This window comes from Alosa pseudoharengus, unplaced genomic scaffold (assembly GCF_046254945.1).
Source record: "Alosa pseudoharengus isolate Yale_2024_CS ecotype anadromous, Long Island Sound unplaced genomic scaffold, YU_APseudo_1.1 YU_APseudo_1.1_scf_21, whole genome shotgun sequence".
Classification (NCBI taxonomy): Eukaryota; Metazoa; Chordata; class Actinopteri; order Clupeiformes; family Clupeidae; genus Alosa; species Alosa pseudoharengus.
This window is the reverse complement of record NW_027468674.1, coordinates 11,177,058-11,192,740: the sequence shown is the minus strand read 5'-3', so window position 1 is coordinate 11,192,740 and position 15,683 is coordinate 11,177,058. Positions and strand designations below refer to the sequence as shown.

The following is a 15,683-nucleotide window of genomic DNA, read 5'->3' as shown; positions in this document are numbered from 1 at the left end:
AACGCCCCTTTGCTATCTGGGTAGTTACTCCCAACTAGGTTGGTTTCACATCCTCAATGAATGTTCTGCACCAGTGTCAACCCAAGGAGGAATTTAACTAACCTTTACAATGGCCTGCATTGTGTGCACTTTGACCTCACCGAAACACTGACAACTCAAAAGGTCTAGAAGGAACCCAGATAGGGGCCAAGAATAATGTATCTATAATACATTGAGACTTCAGAGAATCGACCAGGTTTGTTCACAGATCTTTAAACATCTGTTTGGATCAGTGAAAGAGGGTCTGCCCCAGTGCTGACATGTAGTGACACGGGATTACAGTCAGTATTATATGAGGCCAAGATCTGAGGGGAAGGAAACGATGTGTACGTGTTGTTGGTGCGCAATCAACCTCTGTATTCTGTTGCAATCATAAAATATTTTGGTGCATGTTGCCTTTTGGTGATATGAACAGGCAAAATCAGCAGCCTGGACAGGACTGGGAAAAGTGTGTTCATGACAATGAATTTGGTGTGTTCGCTTTACAGAATATTGCAGGCAGTCGTCTCACTGGAGGTCAACAAGACGCAGATGGTTTAACTGTACTTCATGACAAAATACTCAGTTGGTAACAATAATTGTGCACGCCCCTCGCCTCGCTGCACAAAGAAACAGTACAGTCATTATTATCAGCAATAAACACAGAAATACGTCAACAATGTTAAGAAAACGTGTGAAATTGATGTGTACGGGTATTCCTCTGATTTTTATCTCGCTAAATAAGCTAACGTTAGCTAACAAACTAACGTTAGGGTATAGTTCATGTGACTAGTTAGCTAGTCTTTGGTGTGCTAATCAAAAACAAGCCTATGTGTGGCATAACGTTACTCCAGAAAACCATGGGGCAGGTCTAAGTTAAATGTCACATTTCCTTTGATACAATATCATAGCATCGGCTACTAGTAAGAGATAACTTATGTGTTGTCAAATTGTATGCTACCTTAGGTTGTTTATTTGAGTGTGCTAACCTAATTGGATAGTTGAGAGCAACCGACAGACTTCAGTGGGCAGTTTACTTGACTAGAATAGGTAACGTTACACGTTTGGTATTGAAAGGGCCGCGTTTTTTCATGGCCTAACAGTATTATGCAGTGTTTTGTCGTAGAATTCACGGGATTTTTAGGGAATTCCATTTTCTAACGTTACCAGTGGCCGTTTTCACTCATAGCTGTCTTATGTTTGCTAGTTTTGTGTTAGCTATCAGCTAACCACCAAGCTAGCTAACTTTATACGGCAACATCTCTTTATCTAACCAAATTTAGCTCTGTACGGCCAAACATAGACTCAGGTGTCAAGTTCGTGTGAAAAGATTGTAAATGAATTACTGGATAAGTGGGCACATGTCTGATTAACAGACAAAATGAAAACGTAAATTTCGTAGCCAAGTATGGTAGCTAACATTTGCTATGCTCGCGGGATGCTTCATCAGGAGCACTGCCAGGCCCATTCTCCATTGGCATGGCATTAGCTAGCCAGCTACGTTTGTCCTCTAATTCGCTCAAATTGCAAGCAGGGCTGAAGAAAATCAACATCGATCCGCAGCAGTGAGCAGATTGACTTGATTATATTGCACCGTATCCAATCATGTAGAGTAGAAGCACAACATTTTATTTTGGTCCATAGATGGAAACAACATCTCTGCAACAATGCTTCTGAAGAACTAGTTCGTGACTGACGGGCGCAGTATATCATCAGTGCAGTCAGGTACGCAAGTATTATACTTCTAACATTAACAGTGAAAATGTTGTTTGTTCTCTTAAAAGCTGTTTGGATTATTTATTTTTAGATGCCAGGCGGCTCTGTGTTGTCTTATAAAATGCCGTTAATCAACATTTAGTACTCTTTATACATTTCGGAATACAACTTTCTACCCATTTTAATTAATGTGGTAGCGCCCGAAAGACTAACTGGGACAGCTTTCTTTGTGATTGACACTGAGTTCTACCAATTGGGAGAGCAAATTATTGTAGCAAGCATGAAAACAACTTTCTGACCAATAGGAATATTAAGGGGGCGTGCCGTGTCCATACATGAAAACAAATGCAGATTTGTGGTTAGTGTAGTCTTTGGCCACGCGTAATGCATGCAACTCTATTGATTGTTAAACTACTACTCCCATAAAACGTAAAGCGTCGCAGGCTAGCCGCATGCGCCCTTGCATTGGAGGAGGTAATAAATGAACAAGCCCCCTTTTCCTCTTCAGCAGAAGCGTACAGGAGAGTCCGCTGATGAGAGATGCGCTCGTCTCAACAGAGAGAAACAGACAGTTGAAGACGGAGTGGAAAGAGTTAACGATAGTACTCATAAATAGCTGAAGAATTCAGTAGCTGAAATTGAAGTGGACGCGGAGAGGTTTGTTTTATAATTTTATCGCTGAGTTGAAATGTTGGTTAAAGTCGAAGAGCATTAACGTTAACACATTTTTAAATCACATCGTTACATTTAATTTAACGAAAGTTTGAATGATATAATGTTATAGACTTATTGAGGTAGCCAGTAACAGTTGCAACTTAAATACAGGTTACTGACGTTCCACTGTTCATATCGGTTTTCAAAAGACAGAAACGTTAAGCCTCATCTAAAACTTATTTCTCTCTCAGGTGGGAGTGTACAGTTATGGAGCTTATTACTACCAAAGGCGATGCAAATTCGGAGGATGACAGTAGGGGGCAACATCGAGACGGGCAACAGAGAGACATCGTCGCTAGGAAACAAGTGCAAAGAAATCAGCTGGAGGTGTGTCCTGGACTGGTTTCTGGAGACACACACCCGATGTGCCGTGGGCACAATCGGGGCGATCTGGAACCGAAAGCTGGCGATGCCGCAGGAGAAGATGGGACTGTTGCTGAAAAAACACCCGGTTTGCCCAGGAGCGAGAAGGACGATCAGAACAAAGGGAATTCCGGTGGCTCCGGAACAGCGACTGACCCGGGGTTATCGGACGGCAGGCAGGCAGGCAGAAAGAAGCACCGGCGACGTCCATCCAAGAAGAAGCGCCGCTGGAAGCCTTATTACAAACTGTCATGGGAAGAGAAAAAGGAACTCGACGAACGAGAGACCATACGAGCATCGCGAGTGCGAGAGGAGATGTTCGCTAAAGGTCTTCCCGTAGCCCCATACAACACTACCCAGTTCCTGATGGAGGAGCACGACCGTGAAGAGCCGGATCTGAACACGGAACTCGGCGGGCGACGGTCCTTCGGTGCGATTCGCTCCGAGGACACAGCCAGTGAGGAAGACTATTTCGATCAAGACGAAGAAGAGGATGAGGAAGGTGACGGCAGTAGTGATGGAATGGGAAGACCAGGGCACGCAGGTGGTGAGTTTCTCCAGAAGGACTTCTCCGAAACTTACGAGAGATACCACGTCGAGACACTCCAGAACATGTCCAAGCAAGAACTGGTGCAGGAGTACCTAGAGCTGGAGAAGTGCCTGTCGCGACTGGAAGAGGAAAACAACCGGCTGCGTAACGTCGAAAAAGACACTGATGCGACAGCCGAGACCCCGGTCGATGCAGCCCAGCGTCTTCGGGAGTTGGAGAGTGAACTCGAAAGACTGAAGGCGCAGAACAGCGAGTTGCTAGAACAGAGCCAACGGTACAGGCAGCAGAGCATCAACGGGTCCACACCAGGAACGGACACTGGGCAAGACCCAGCGCATGAAACCAAGTGATGGACACTTTTGGTTATGTACGACTTATGTTTTATTTGTTTATTCATCTAAATTCATTTTTTGACTGTAAGTTTCAGTACTGCTATAGGCTCTTAGTTCCTATTAACGGAGGACGATCTGCAAATTTAGATTCCATCCAGAATGTCTATTTTAAGTGTTTAATTGAAATATAGCTAACGATTTTACAAATGCGTCACGTAGTCATTATTGCAATTAAAGGGTCGAACTAACAATGCTGCGTTTTAATGATTGTCAGTCGGGGGGAAGTTGTTTTCAATACTGGAGTGCATTTGTCGGACACAAGATTTCATAAAGGTTTGTCTATGGCCTTCTTTATTAAACAGATGTGTCTTTTTTTGGTTAATCCAGCCAAGTAGTTACATAGCTGATGCTCTTGTCGTTTATATCCGGTTATGGACATAAATTTCGCAGATGAAGTCTGTTAATGCATGACCAAAGTTGTCTGTATTAGATTTTTTTCCATGTTTACTTGAGGTTTATCGTGTTTACATGCCAATTAAACGACTGGATGCAAAAGTTCAACTTTTACTAGCCTAAATTATGTATACAAGGGAAAAAAAACAGCACTAGATCTGTCGAGGAGGAAGTCGCCCGCCTACTCGCTACAGCAGTGTATAGAGCTGCCCTATCATGTAGGCCTAGCCACTCGCCGTGTGGCACTAGTCGAAGTATTTCCTTGCATGTTGGCTTTTAATTCCACTTACCACAGAATAACTTCAGTCGGTCCTCGAAGCGCAGGCCACAGGTAAGTTTGAATTAAAATATAAACAAATAAAATACGCGTATCATCTTGAAGAAGCCCATCACGTTTACAAGCTTAAGCGGTAGTGTTTTTAGAGTAGCTTACATAGCAGGCCTACCTGTTGGCTCCGCGTAACGTCGGAGTATTGCGACATTTCTTGGCGTTAGGTTATTGTACAATGTGCCTCAGTGTATGATGCATTTTGATGGAAATTGGAAAATATTATACAGTAGGCCTAGGCTCAACCCATATGTTAGCCCGCATGCAGATTAAGTTTAAGCATAAAGTCTTGGAGGAAGATAAACGTCTTTCTTCCATTGTATTATTTAGAGTATTCTGAGACTGCTAAAATAGTCTGAATGTTCACTATTGTATATTGAATATTTTGTATCAGAGGCACATGCTATTACATTATCCAAATGTACAATATGAAACGATTTCTTATAGAGGAAAAGAGGTCTCAAAACGAGCCAGGATGTACTTGTGTCCTCATAGGCCTTACCCTACTGTGTGTGTCTTCAACTTTTTCGTAGTCAATTCTGGAATGCGTTGAGTGTTTGGTTGTGGTGTAGGCTACATTACATAACAAACATTCTTTAGGCCTGCCTTACACCTGAGATGTTTTTGTATTGATGTGTCACGATTGACATGATACTTGCCACCTGATATGGCATGTTCTTTTTCCTTGTAATATAGACATATTTGATTCATAAACAGTGTGAGTGTATGTGTTGCTGGTGAGGGAGACAAAAAATCCACACAATGAAACACGGTTTCAGAGGGCAAGTCATAGCCCATTAATCTCCAAACCATTAAAAATACTCAAAAACAAATAATATAATATATTATATGTATCATATGTACACAGGGTGGGTTAACTTAGCAAGGCTTTTGTACAATTGTTACAAAAAATTGGTCCACACATAATCACTCACATATGTACATGCACAGAGGACAAAGACAGATGCTACACAGACAAACAGGGCAAACATTGTAAGTCATTAAAGGGAGATTAGGGTTGACATGGCAACGAGGCCTGTTTCACTTCCAGGTCAATATTTGAAACCCAGCTGATTCTGGGCTCTGAAGAGAAAATGCAAATGTCCATCTCTGTGTGTGTGTGTGTGTGTGTGTGTGTGTGTGTACATAGTGTATAGGTAGGTAGGGGGGTTGGGTGGCATTCTGGAACCTCTTTGGGGTATGGGGTTATGGGCTGCTTCTCTCAATACAGCCCCCTTTCAACTGTTCAAACTACAACACTGTTGGCAGAAACACTGGTCAGCCACTGTTACCCATTATTAAACCACTGTCACTGTCGTTGTCCTGTCGTAGTTATATATAGCACGTAGTGTTTCCCTATAGACAACCTCAATCCCCTTTATCCTTACTCTGATCAGAGTACTCAGGTAAGAAAACAAGTTACTGCTGATATGCTTTGTTTTTGGGGGAAACAAAATGGATCCTGGTGGCTCTCTTTGACTTTGGCGTGAGATCATGTAGCTGCCACTGAAGCCACCCGCTTCCGGAGACAGAGGGGCAGCAGAGCAAGGGAGGGAGAGAGGCGAGGCCCACTGGTCACTCAGGGGCTGGGGGTGCATAAGGGTCGGCCTGCGCCTCCGAGTCTCCGCTTGGCACTAGGATGAAACGCTGTGGTTGGTAGCGTGGCGATTCGGTGGTTGGGGGAGGGGGGGGGGGAGTGGAGTGTCCTGGCGCTCATCGTCACCCTCCTTGACGTCATCAGCCTTCCCCCGACAGGCTGACCACCACCGTGTGGCGCCGCCAGTCCCGTCGCCTCCGGCGGGTCTCCGGGGAGATGGCGCCGCGGCCCGGCCTCCACACCTGCCCCGCGGGCACAGACGGGGCGACGTGGGTCTGCTCCGTCCAGTCAGAGGGGGGGCACTGCGGGGAAGCGGCCGTGGACGACGCGCGGGGGCTCTCTGGGGGGCGAGCGAAGCCCGGCGCGGTGGGAGATGCGGGAGAGGCGCCGTACCCCTGCGCTCCCGGGCCGGAGCCCCCGGCGCCACCGCGTTCGTCAGCCGATCCCGCTCCGCGACTCGACTCCGAGTACATGGAGCGGGGCCGCACCCGCACGCCTCGCCTCAACTTCTTCCGGGTCAGGGGGTCGTTGCCCTCGGCGACGGGGCCGACGGGGGAGGTGGGCGACAGGGAGGCCGAGGGGGACGAGAGCAGGGAGGAGGAGGAGAAGGAGGAGGAGGAAGGGCGCAGCGGGGACGTCGGAGGCGAGACGACCGCGGGGGACAGTGGGGGCGGCGGGGGGGATTTGGGCGAGTGGCGCGCGGCGTGTGTGTAGAGGAAGCTGCGTGGCGCGGGATGGCGCACTTGGGGCACGGCCTGCCCGCCCTGGCGTCTCTCCCCTTCCTCCTTAGCACTGACCTGCCCGCTCGGCGTCATGGTGCAATAGTTGCCTTCCCCTTGCCAGGCAGCGGAAGCCCTGACCTGACCACCCTTCCTCTCCTCTTGACCGACACTCTGATTCCTCTTGCTCTCTCCCTCCTCCTCCTCCTCCTCCTCCTCCTCTCCTCCTCCTCTTTGAGAACCTTGCTGTCCCTCTGTCTTCTCTCTCGCTCTCTCTATCCCTTCATCCTCTCGTCTCTCTGATCCCACAATGGCACATCCTCCCTTCCTGTCCTCCTCCTCCGCATCTTCCTCCTCACCCTCCTCCTCTTCCTCCTCCTCATTCTCAGCTCCGCTCTTCTTCCCCCCATAGTTGCTGGCTTTGACCGGCTCGTGCTCGGAGTCCTCATCGGTGCTGTTGCCGGGGGGACAGGCGCTTTGGTGCTTCTTGCGTTTCCGGGTGACGGCGGAGATGATTGACAGGGGAAGGAAGTCCTTAGCACTCAGGTCCTTCTTGGAAGCTGGGGAATCCTGACAAACATCAACCAGATAGCAACATTAGTCCACTTCAGTCACTTTAATATTTAATAATTTAATAATATTTTTTACAACATTAGATTTCATTCCATTTCACTACTTTCTCTCTCTCTCTCTCTCTCTCTCTCTCTCTGTCTTTCTTTTTAACTGTCTTTCAAGCTGGAATGAGTCCCATTTTTAAGTTGTAGTTGGGTCTTGGGTCAGCATATTTCAAATCAAGGTTTGCAGTGTACTTTTGATTGTTACTGTTGAATTCCTTTAACGGGAAGTCATGTTAAGTTGGGCTGGATTTTCTTTTTCAAACAGTTCACACGTCAATAAGATAAGAGTCACGTCCATGTCGTCAAATGCTGCAACAGCTTACCTTGGATTTAACTGAGTCACTGTTGGTGGAATCTAGAGAGAGAGAGAGAGAGAGAGAGAGAGAGAGAAAGAAAGAGAGAGAGAGATGAGAACAGGGCCACTGACCAGTCCAAGAAAACAAAACAAAACAAAATGGCTGACAATCACACGGACAAGACAACAAGTTGTGTCACAGGCTGACACCTAAGTGAGGAAGGGTCACTAAAGCTTTAGTGTTAGTGAAGGAGTCTACAGACGTGAAGACAGATCAGAAGTGTTACTAAAGCTGGGAATGGCACGGAGTGTGGAGCTCACAACACACCACAAAACACACACCTCCTCTCTCTCTCACACACACACACACACACACACAAAATTGCATGCGCAAATGCACACACACACACACAGTCACTCATTTAAAGACATGTGTACACACACACACACACACACATACACACATACTGTACATACTCACTCACTCACACATGTGCACACACACACACACACACACACACACACAGGTCGACAACGTCAGGTGAGAATCCTGCTCCTACCGCTGCGTTTGATCCACTGGGTCGGCTAGCAGAAGGGTGCGGAAACACCCACAGAAAGAGTGAGAGATAGAAAGAATAACAGAGAGAGAGAGAGAGAGAGGACAGGATAGAAAGAACAAGGGGAAAGGAAGGCAAACAAGTGTGAAAAGAGAAAAGTAAAAAAAGAAATGACTGTGTGGGTGGAAAAAGGTAGGCCTCAAACGGTCCATTTAAGGACAGTTCATTTCAGAGAAAGAGAGGACTGAGAATATTTGAGGATTTATTTTAGAAAATTCAGAGTGTGAACTAGGGAAACCTGCCCTGGTGAAGGTGAGAAAGCAGCCTTAATCTTACACTTTAAACACACCCCTCTTGTATGCAGGCGTGCATGATTGCCCATCTACACACGGCAAACTCACAATGCAAATGAGCTCTTTCTGCACTTAGACAAGAACCCAATGAACTCCCCCAGTATCAAATCAGGAGAACTTATTGCAGGCACCCATTATCATAAAATCAGCACCCAGTATCATAATACCATAACACAATACCTTAGCCTAGTATTACTTCATCATGAAAAGACCAGTAGAAATGAGATCAGTTTGTTTTTGGGATGCACCGATTTATCAGCCAACATCGGTATAGGCCAATATTGACCCTGTTGACTGATATTTATGTGACATTATCCGATGGCAGTGGCTGATGTTTATCTGTTACGTTACATCAATTCTGCACTACGTAAATGTTGTGCTATAAAGGCCAGATAGACTTGGAAAAGGTTTAGTTATTGTACAATTGTACAGGATACAATTACTAAACTACTAAAAAATGAAATATCAGTATCAGCCAAATTGTTATTTTATACATCGATATCGATATCGATATCGGTATCGGTCCCCGGCTCACGATCGGCGCATCCCTAGTTTGTGTCAGGTGAACTGGTGAACAGAGGCTGGTCCTTTCAACAGAACCTCCTCAGCTTTGGGGCTCCACAGAGGGTTGGATGTGTGTGTTTGTATATGTGTGTGTGTGTGTGCGTGTGTGTGTGTGTCTGTCTGTCTGTGTGTGTGTCATGCAGACTCCCCAGAGGGTTGGGCTACCCCCCCAAGAGGCCAGCCCTGGGTCCTATCGCCATGGCAGCAGGCAGGTAGGCAGGTGGGGTGTGGGGGGGGTTAGATGCTCACCTGAGGCATCACAGAGAGGTATGGTTCTGCCTATGTTGGGGAGGAGGTGGTCAATGTTGGGGACCGGCTGCAGGTCCCTTTGGTCCTCGGGAGTCTGTGGAAACAAGAACCGGTTAGTGTATGTGTGTGTGTGTGTGTTCAGGGATTGGTGTAGTGGAGGAACTAAAGCCTGTTTGATGTATGCCTCAGCAGTAATGTCAACAGCTCCATCACAATGCAATTCATTTCCTTGTATCTATGAAGATGGAACTGTTATCAGTAGCTCTAATGCAAAATTAACAACCTTCACGAAGGCATGATGACATCCAGTTAAGAATTCATCGTTAATCTAGATGTGACAATATTTTATTCTTCATGGAAAACAGGACTATGTTTCCGTATTCCTTGTGTTTAACAAGTGCATTGCTATCTCTTCTATAAGATTGGAATCCTTGGTATTTGTTAAACATGAAACTCTCATGATCACTTTTAAGACGAGGGCATGAATAAGGACTATTGGTGTTTAATGCTGATAAATGCATGGATCTACTGAAATCATCTTTATGTCATGGGAGCTGAGTCTGAACCAGAAACTCCTAAGGCCTTCACCACTAGCAGCAAGTGCACATTTGACATTTTGGGTTCTCTGCACACGGCACCAAGCTCACCTTTTCATCCTTGTCTAGATCATCACTGAAGAACCAGGCATGCTGCAGAGAAAGAAATAAAGGGAGGGAGAGAGAGAGAGAGAGAGAGAAGGGAGGGAGGGAGAGAGGGAGGGAAAGATGAGCACGTATTTCCAACTCATTTCTATTGAAAGCAACGTGGCACTCTTGTTACTCGGTGTCAGCAGGCATGGTCATCAACAACACTATGGCACCACCAACAAGACAGGAAGTTCAAGAGAGGAAGTTGGAAGGGTGACTATTTGAACAGAGGGCATAGACAAGGGACACAACCCACAACCGAGAAATCAATCATAACAAGGATGGTACGCTTTCGGACACACTGGGCAGAAAGCTGGAGAAGGAAAAAGAGGTGAAACAAAGTGAACCGTGAGAGCCTGTGTGTGTGTTTGTGTGTGTGCTTTTGTTTGTGTGTGTGTGTGTGTGTGTGTGTGTGTGTGTGTGTTTGTGTGTGTGTGTGTGTGTGTGTGTGTGTGTGTGTGTTTTATTGTGTGTGTGTGTGCGTGCGCGCTTACATGCACAATGAGAGTCTCGATGATCTTGTAGCGGTCAGGCATGTGCGTGACCATGTCGGTCATGTTGTCCTCAGACGTCCGGACGAGAGTAGGCCCGAACACCAGGGCCAAGTTCCTCGGCTCCATCTACACAAGGAAGAAGGGATCGGGGAAAAAAAAAAGACAGAGGATGGACAGAAGAGAGATAAAATGATGAAGAATAAGAACTCTTATAAGTATAGTTCTACAAGAAGAACTATGGCTGATAAATAATACTATAATATCAATAAACTATGTGTTATTCATGTGTTTAAATATGTCTTGTATTTTCCAGGAAGATGAAGTGAAATGAGACAAAAGTCAGGCAGTGGTGTAGTTGCAGTACTCTGTTGCGCCTTAGGAAAGTATTTTAATGTGTCATTAAAGGAAGGAAACGGGGTGTGCTCTGTTAACAGTACATTTATACAAAGATAGTCGTGCAGTTAGGCCTTTGGTAGAAGAGACAACAGGGTGTCTCCAGGGATGTCCATCTCGCTGCTCATTGCTTTTATATTGACCAGCTCCTTAAGGGTGGATGGACGGCTATTCAATCTAAATGGGATTTGATTTATTTATTTATTCATTGACATGGCAGGCCAAAGAAAGCACTATCTCTCAGCGCAGACCTCAGTGGCCCCGAAGAGCAAGAACATGCCAAGTCTACAATGATCCAGTTGACCTTTAACCTTCTCCGGGGTAATTACCACGGACATTATGGGCTGGCAGCATGTGAGTCATGTGAGTCATGCAAGCTACCATGAAAAAAGGGGCTGTATGCATTGCATGCAATAATAAATATCTTAAGATCTTAACAAACCTTATTCTTCTCTGAATTATCCGCCACTGTCTTCAAGTGGCCCACCAGAAACTTCAGGGTGTGGAAGTAATGATCAGGTAGGTCTTGAGTCTGAACGACAGAGTAAAGATAATATATAAAAAAGTCAAGACACTGGGCGAGAAAGCGAGGAAACATTTATAAAGAGAAATATGGAAAGATCATCTAGATTATTAGAGATTGTGAGAGATGCACACCAGCTTGCGCAAGGTCTTCAGTCGGTCTCCTGCCTCCTCCAACCGGTTGGCGTCGATGAAGTCATTATACTTATCTGCAGACAGAGGGCGGTAGAGAGTCATTTGCATGGAGCACTGCACTCCAAACGGCCAACCCACAGAACCCACACACACAAACAGGGGTGTGTCAGATATGTAGACTTAAACCAACAGAGCGTCAGGCTTACCGTCGGTGAAGAGAGGTTCCGGAAGCTTCCTGAAGAAGGACTTGAGAAGGCTGCTGATGACGTTCAGGTCCTGCCATTTCTGAGAGACAGCGAGAGATGAGAATCACTGACTCGTCATATCTCACCTCTTTCGCTTCCTTTTGTGCCATTTCCTCATACCACTTTGGCCCTCATAGTTTGTCTCATAAACACACACGATCACGCTCACTGTCCAATTAATTTTCAAGGAATACTCTACCACACACACACACACACAACTGGTCAACTTTGTTCATCATTGCATATGTTTACATTCGGACTGGAACACATTTACAATTTCCCACAAGTGAATGTGATCGTATCAGGTCCTATTTTTATTATCTTATGTTTTAATGTTGACTGAGTGTATTTGTGCAGGCTACTTGCTGTGAACCAAACTGCCCCTAGAGGACAGTAAAGACTATCCACTCCAATCAGTCCAATCCAACCACCACCGCCACCACCACCACCAGAACCACAGAAACACGAGTGTGTGAGTGCCCAGGGGGCAGTGCCCACCTCCTCAGTGGTGTTGATCTCCATGCCCTTGTTGAGTTGCTCCTGCAGGGCGGACACCATGGCGTTGTTGCCGGGCACTCTGTAGATGCCCGTGTACTCCAGCCCCATCGACTCCACCAGGCCGCAGCACACCTCCACGATCAGGGGCACAAACTGCACACACACACAACAAAACAAACAAACGGAGCTTATTTATTATTATTTATTATTTACCAGCACAATAAAAACACCTGGAAGCCTGTATTCCCCCCCCCCCCAACCCCCCAGCTGAAGGTGCAGACGTACCTTATTGTCAACGCCAGGCTGGCAGTCCTCCAGCCGCACCCCAAAGGCCTTGGGGCCTGTCTTCTTGCCCTTCTTCATGAGGTTGATGCCCCAGGGGGTCTTAGGGGGGCTGCTCTCATCTGAGCAGAGAGGAGAGAGAGAGAGAGACGTTCTATTACCCCAAAACAGACAGACAGACAGACGCGGTGCGACCGCAACCCAAATCTGTTCCCTTGCCACTCCCCGCGGCTGGTCTAGTCTGTCAGGTTTTTTGGCCCTTTGTGTGGCATTTTAGAGGCATAATTAGAGGCCCTCTGTGGTCTGCCTCAATCAGATGGTGAGACTCATAACACAGGGCTCATGTTGGAATGACAAGGGGAATAGGTCACATAAAGATTTTGTATCTTCAACTTCTAAATGTATTAACATTGTTATAAATTGACAACTCACACCTGCAACCAGAATATCTAGAAAAAACGAATATAATATATTAATTTGTTCATCTATGCATGTCAACAATGTGTTTTCCTTTACTGTGTAAATCAGTCTCTGGGAAGTGTACAAGCAAATTGTCTGGCTCCGTGAGGTGTGAAATTCTGGGGTAACTACACGGGAGTGGGCTTCGTGCCGTCCCTAGTTGTCTGGTCACTTCACTCACCTTTGCCGTCTGTTTTGGGGGAGCGATTGGTCCCAGAAGTGTTGTCCGTCTTGGGCAGCAGGAAGGGGGGCATCATGCGATGGACCCGAGGCGAGGTGTCCGGCTTGTTGCCCGTCGGACTACGGAGTGATTACGTTTTTTAGTGCCTCCGATTCATAAGCAGACTTAGAGCAAGTGTCTTTATCCAAAGCAATATGCAAACTAACATGTTTTCGACAACAACAAAAACAGCAAAACTGCTAAAAATGCATTATAATACTATTTAATTACTAATGCTGACATTACACTGATACTCAACATGCGTCAGTGACTGACACACACACACACACACACACACCTCGAACACACACCTCTCACACACACACACACACACACTTCACAGGAAGCACTCGCCTCTGTTTCCTGTAGTCGTTGAGTTTCTTATTGATGAGGGCCTGACGAGAGAAACCCAAGTCCTGACAGGGAGAGAGAGAGAGAGAGAGAGAGAGTGAGAGAGAGAGAGAGAGAGAAAAGATGTTCAGATAAAGCAATACTCCAGTCATTCAAACACACAAATCAACACATCCCAGTTATAGGATTGCCACATATCACTGCTGCTGCTAACATTTCATTTCTTGATCTGAAAACTCCAACACATTAGATTTCAGTATTGCGTGACACACCCATAGACCTGGATTCATAGTGTTGAAGTCCCATCAATCCCCTCCTACATGTGCTTCTCTGTTTTCTTTTTATGGATTACTGCTTTTCCCAGGTACCCAGAGTTGAATCCATTTCTGTATACAAGCCCACATGCCCTTGTGCCTTCATAAATGCATGATTAGATGCATAAGGCATGAGATGTGTACTATAAATCTCACATAAGGTTGCTCATGTCACATCAGACAACTCCCAAAGCATCTATTATTCAACACCCTTCATTACATAAGCGCAGTGTACAACCTCTTATAGATTTATGAGCTTAAATATGGTGACCAGCTACGGATTGACTGAGCCTGGTGAAAAGGCCTGGAGGATTGGGCTGTTTGGCTGTAATTGGCAAACACAACTCAGCATTGGATTGTGTTGTGATGAAGGGTTGTGGTGTACACATTTAATGCACATTTAATTCATTTCTGTTTCCTAACCATACGGCTACTTCAGGGCTGTCATGTTGTGTGGTGTTGTGTCTGAGTTCCTCAAGAACTGCGTCTGAACACACAGGCTGAGTATGAATCTAATTTAGAGTCTGGGTGTGTTTGGTAATGCACAACGTAACAGAGAAGGTCAGCACACTTGCTCTCGGTTTTTTTAATTTATTTGAGTTCGATCCCCAACACCGAGTGTTTTTGGTAACGCTGTCATTCCACAGTGCTCCACACTAGTTGTAAATCTGTAGTGTGGTGTGTAGTGTGCGGCAGGTTGTGTCCAGACCTCTTCCCTGACCTGCCCTGATCCTGAATAGCCTCTTCTGTGTGTGCTCTTTTTGTCCAAACGGTGTTGCGTCCAGTCTTTGTCCCATTCCTGTCCATGTTTTACATGTCAGCCTGAACTTTGACCTTTGACCCCCCCCCCCCCCCCCCCGACCCTTTGACTGACCTCGCTGTCGGTCTTGCTGTTCTCGCGGATGACCCGGATCCAGCCCAGCATGTCCTCGCGGTCCTCGGCCTGCAGCAGGTACTCGCAGAAGTCCTGCGTGGTCAGCCGCAGCGTGTGCTTGCGCTTCGTCTCGCTGTAGGCGATGTCAATCAGGCAGCCGCGGATGCTGATTGGCTGCTCGTCCTCGCCGTGGGCGGGGCCGTGGCCTCCAGCCCCGGCGCCATGTAGGACCGCCTCCCGCTTGTCCTTGTAGAGGAAGAGCGAATGGGTGCGCAGCACGGAGAAGACGCGTTTCCACGGACGCATGCCGCCGCCCACTTTCTGCAGAGCACACACAAACACACACACACACACCATAACACAACGTTATTTTGGTGCACAGAATGAACAACACTGGCCCTACTAAGTGAACATTGCACATTCATAATTCATAATGTCTTAGCAGTCTTTAAATACAGCGTGAAATGTGTGTGTGTGTGTATGTGTGTGTGTGTGTGTGTGCGTGTGTGTGTGTGTGTGTGTGTGTCAGTCAGTGTGTGCCAGTGTGTTTGAATGCTTATATCTATGCAAATAAAGGGACCATTGAGTGAGTTTGGAAGAGCTATAAGCCGGGCATCCAGTCAAGGAGACAAAGAACGGTAAACAATGGATGGCAAACTGCCAGCTAGGTGGGGGAAAGGTGAGGAAGGGTGGGGGACAGGTGAGGAAGGTTTGTTCTTGCCAGACAGTAAGCAGTCAGGCAGGTGATTGTATCTGTGTGTGTGTATGCAGTTGAGTTAATGTTT

At 46.4% G+C, this 15,683-nt stretch overlaps 2 protein-coding genes across 6 annotated transcripts in view; one reads left to right on the top strand and one right to left on the bottom strand.

The window, feature by feature from the left end:
* The first annotated feature begins 2,245 nt into the window (after positions 1–2,245).
* On the top strand, positions 2,246–4,254 carry hexim1 (HEXIM P-TEFb complex subunit 1). Its single transcript, XM_076297853.1, has 2 exons — positions 2,246–2,391; positions 2,640–4,254. Exon 2 carries the CDS (start codon positions 2,656–2,658, stop codon positions 3,709–3,711), a length of 1,056 nt encoding a protein of 351 aa, XP_076153968.1. The 5' UTR covers positions 2,246–2,391; positions 2,640–2,655; the 3' UTR covers positions 3,712–4,254.
* Positions 4,255–4,367: 113 nt separating this feature from the next.
* The window catches only part of LOC143137596 (rho GTPase-activating protein 23-like), a 65,913-nt gene continuing 54,597 nt past the window's right edge, over positions 4,368–15,683 (bottom strand). For all 5 annotated transcript variants that reach the window (XM_076297843.1, XM_076297841.1, XM_076297844.1 and 2 more), the window contains 13 exons: positions 14,899–15,219; positions 13,714–13,775; positions 13,321–13,439; positions 12,684–12,802; positions 12,399–12,551; positions 11,862–11,940; positions 11,656–11,729; positions 11,441–11,530; positions 10,606–10,731; positions 10,073–10,114; positions 9,426–9,519; positions 7,731–7,762; positions 4,368–7,360 (listed from right to left, as the gene is read on the bottom strand). In XM_076297843.1, the coding sequence (XP_076153958.1) occupies positions 6,212–7,360; positions 7,731–7,762; positions 9,426–9,519; positions 10,073–10,114; positions 10,606–10,731; positions 11,441–11,530; positions 11,656–11,729; positions 11,862–11,940; positions 12,399–12,551; positions 12,684–12,802; positions 13,321–13,439; positions 13,714–13,775; positions 14,899–15,219 (2,460 nt within the window). In that variant the 3' untranslated portion in view covers positions 4,368–6,211. The remainder of the gene's footprint in view (positions 7,361–7,730; positions 7,763–9,425; positions 9,520–10,072; positions 10,115–10,605; positions 10,732–11,440; positions 11,531–11,655; positions 11,730–11,861; positions 11,941–12,398; positions 12,552–12,683; positions 12,803–13,320; positions 13,440–13,713; positions 13,776–14,898; positions 15,220–15,683) is intronic.

Bases quoted from the DNA above. Each gene is read 5' to 3' on its own strand.
- hexim1 (XM_076297853.1), top strand. From the start codon at position 2,656: ATGGAGCTTATTACTACCAAAGGCGATGCAAATTCGGAGGATGACAGT.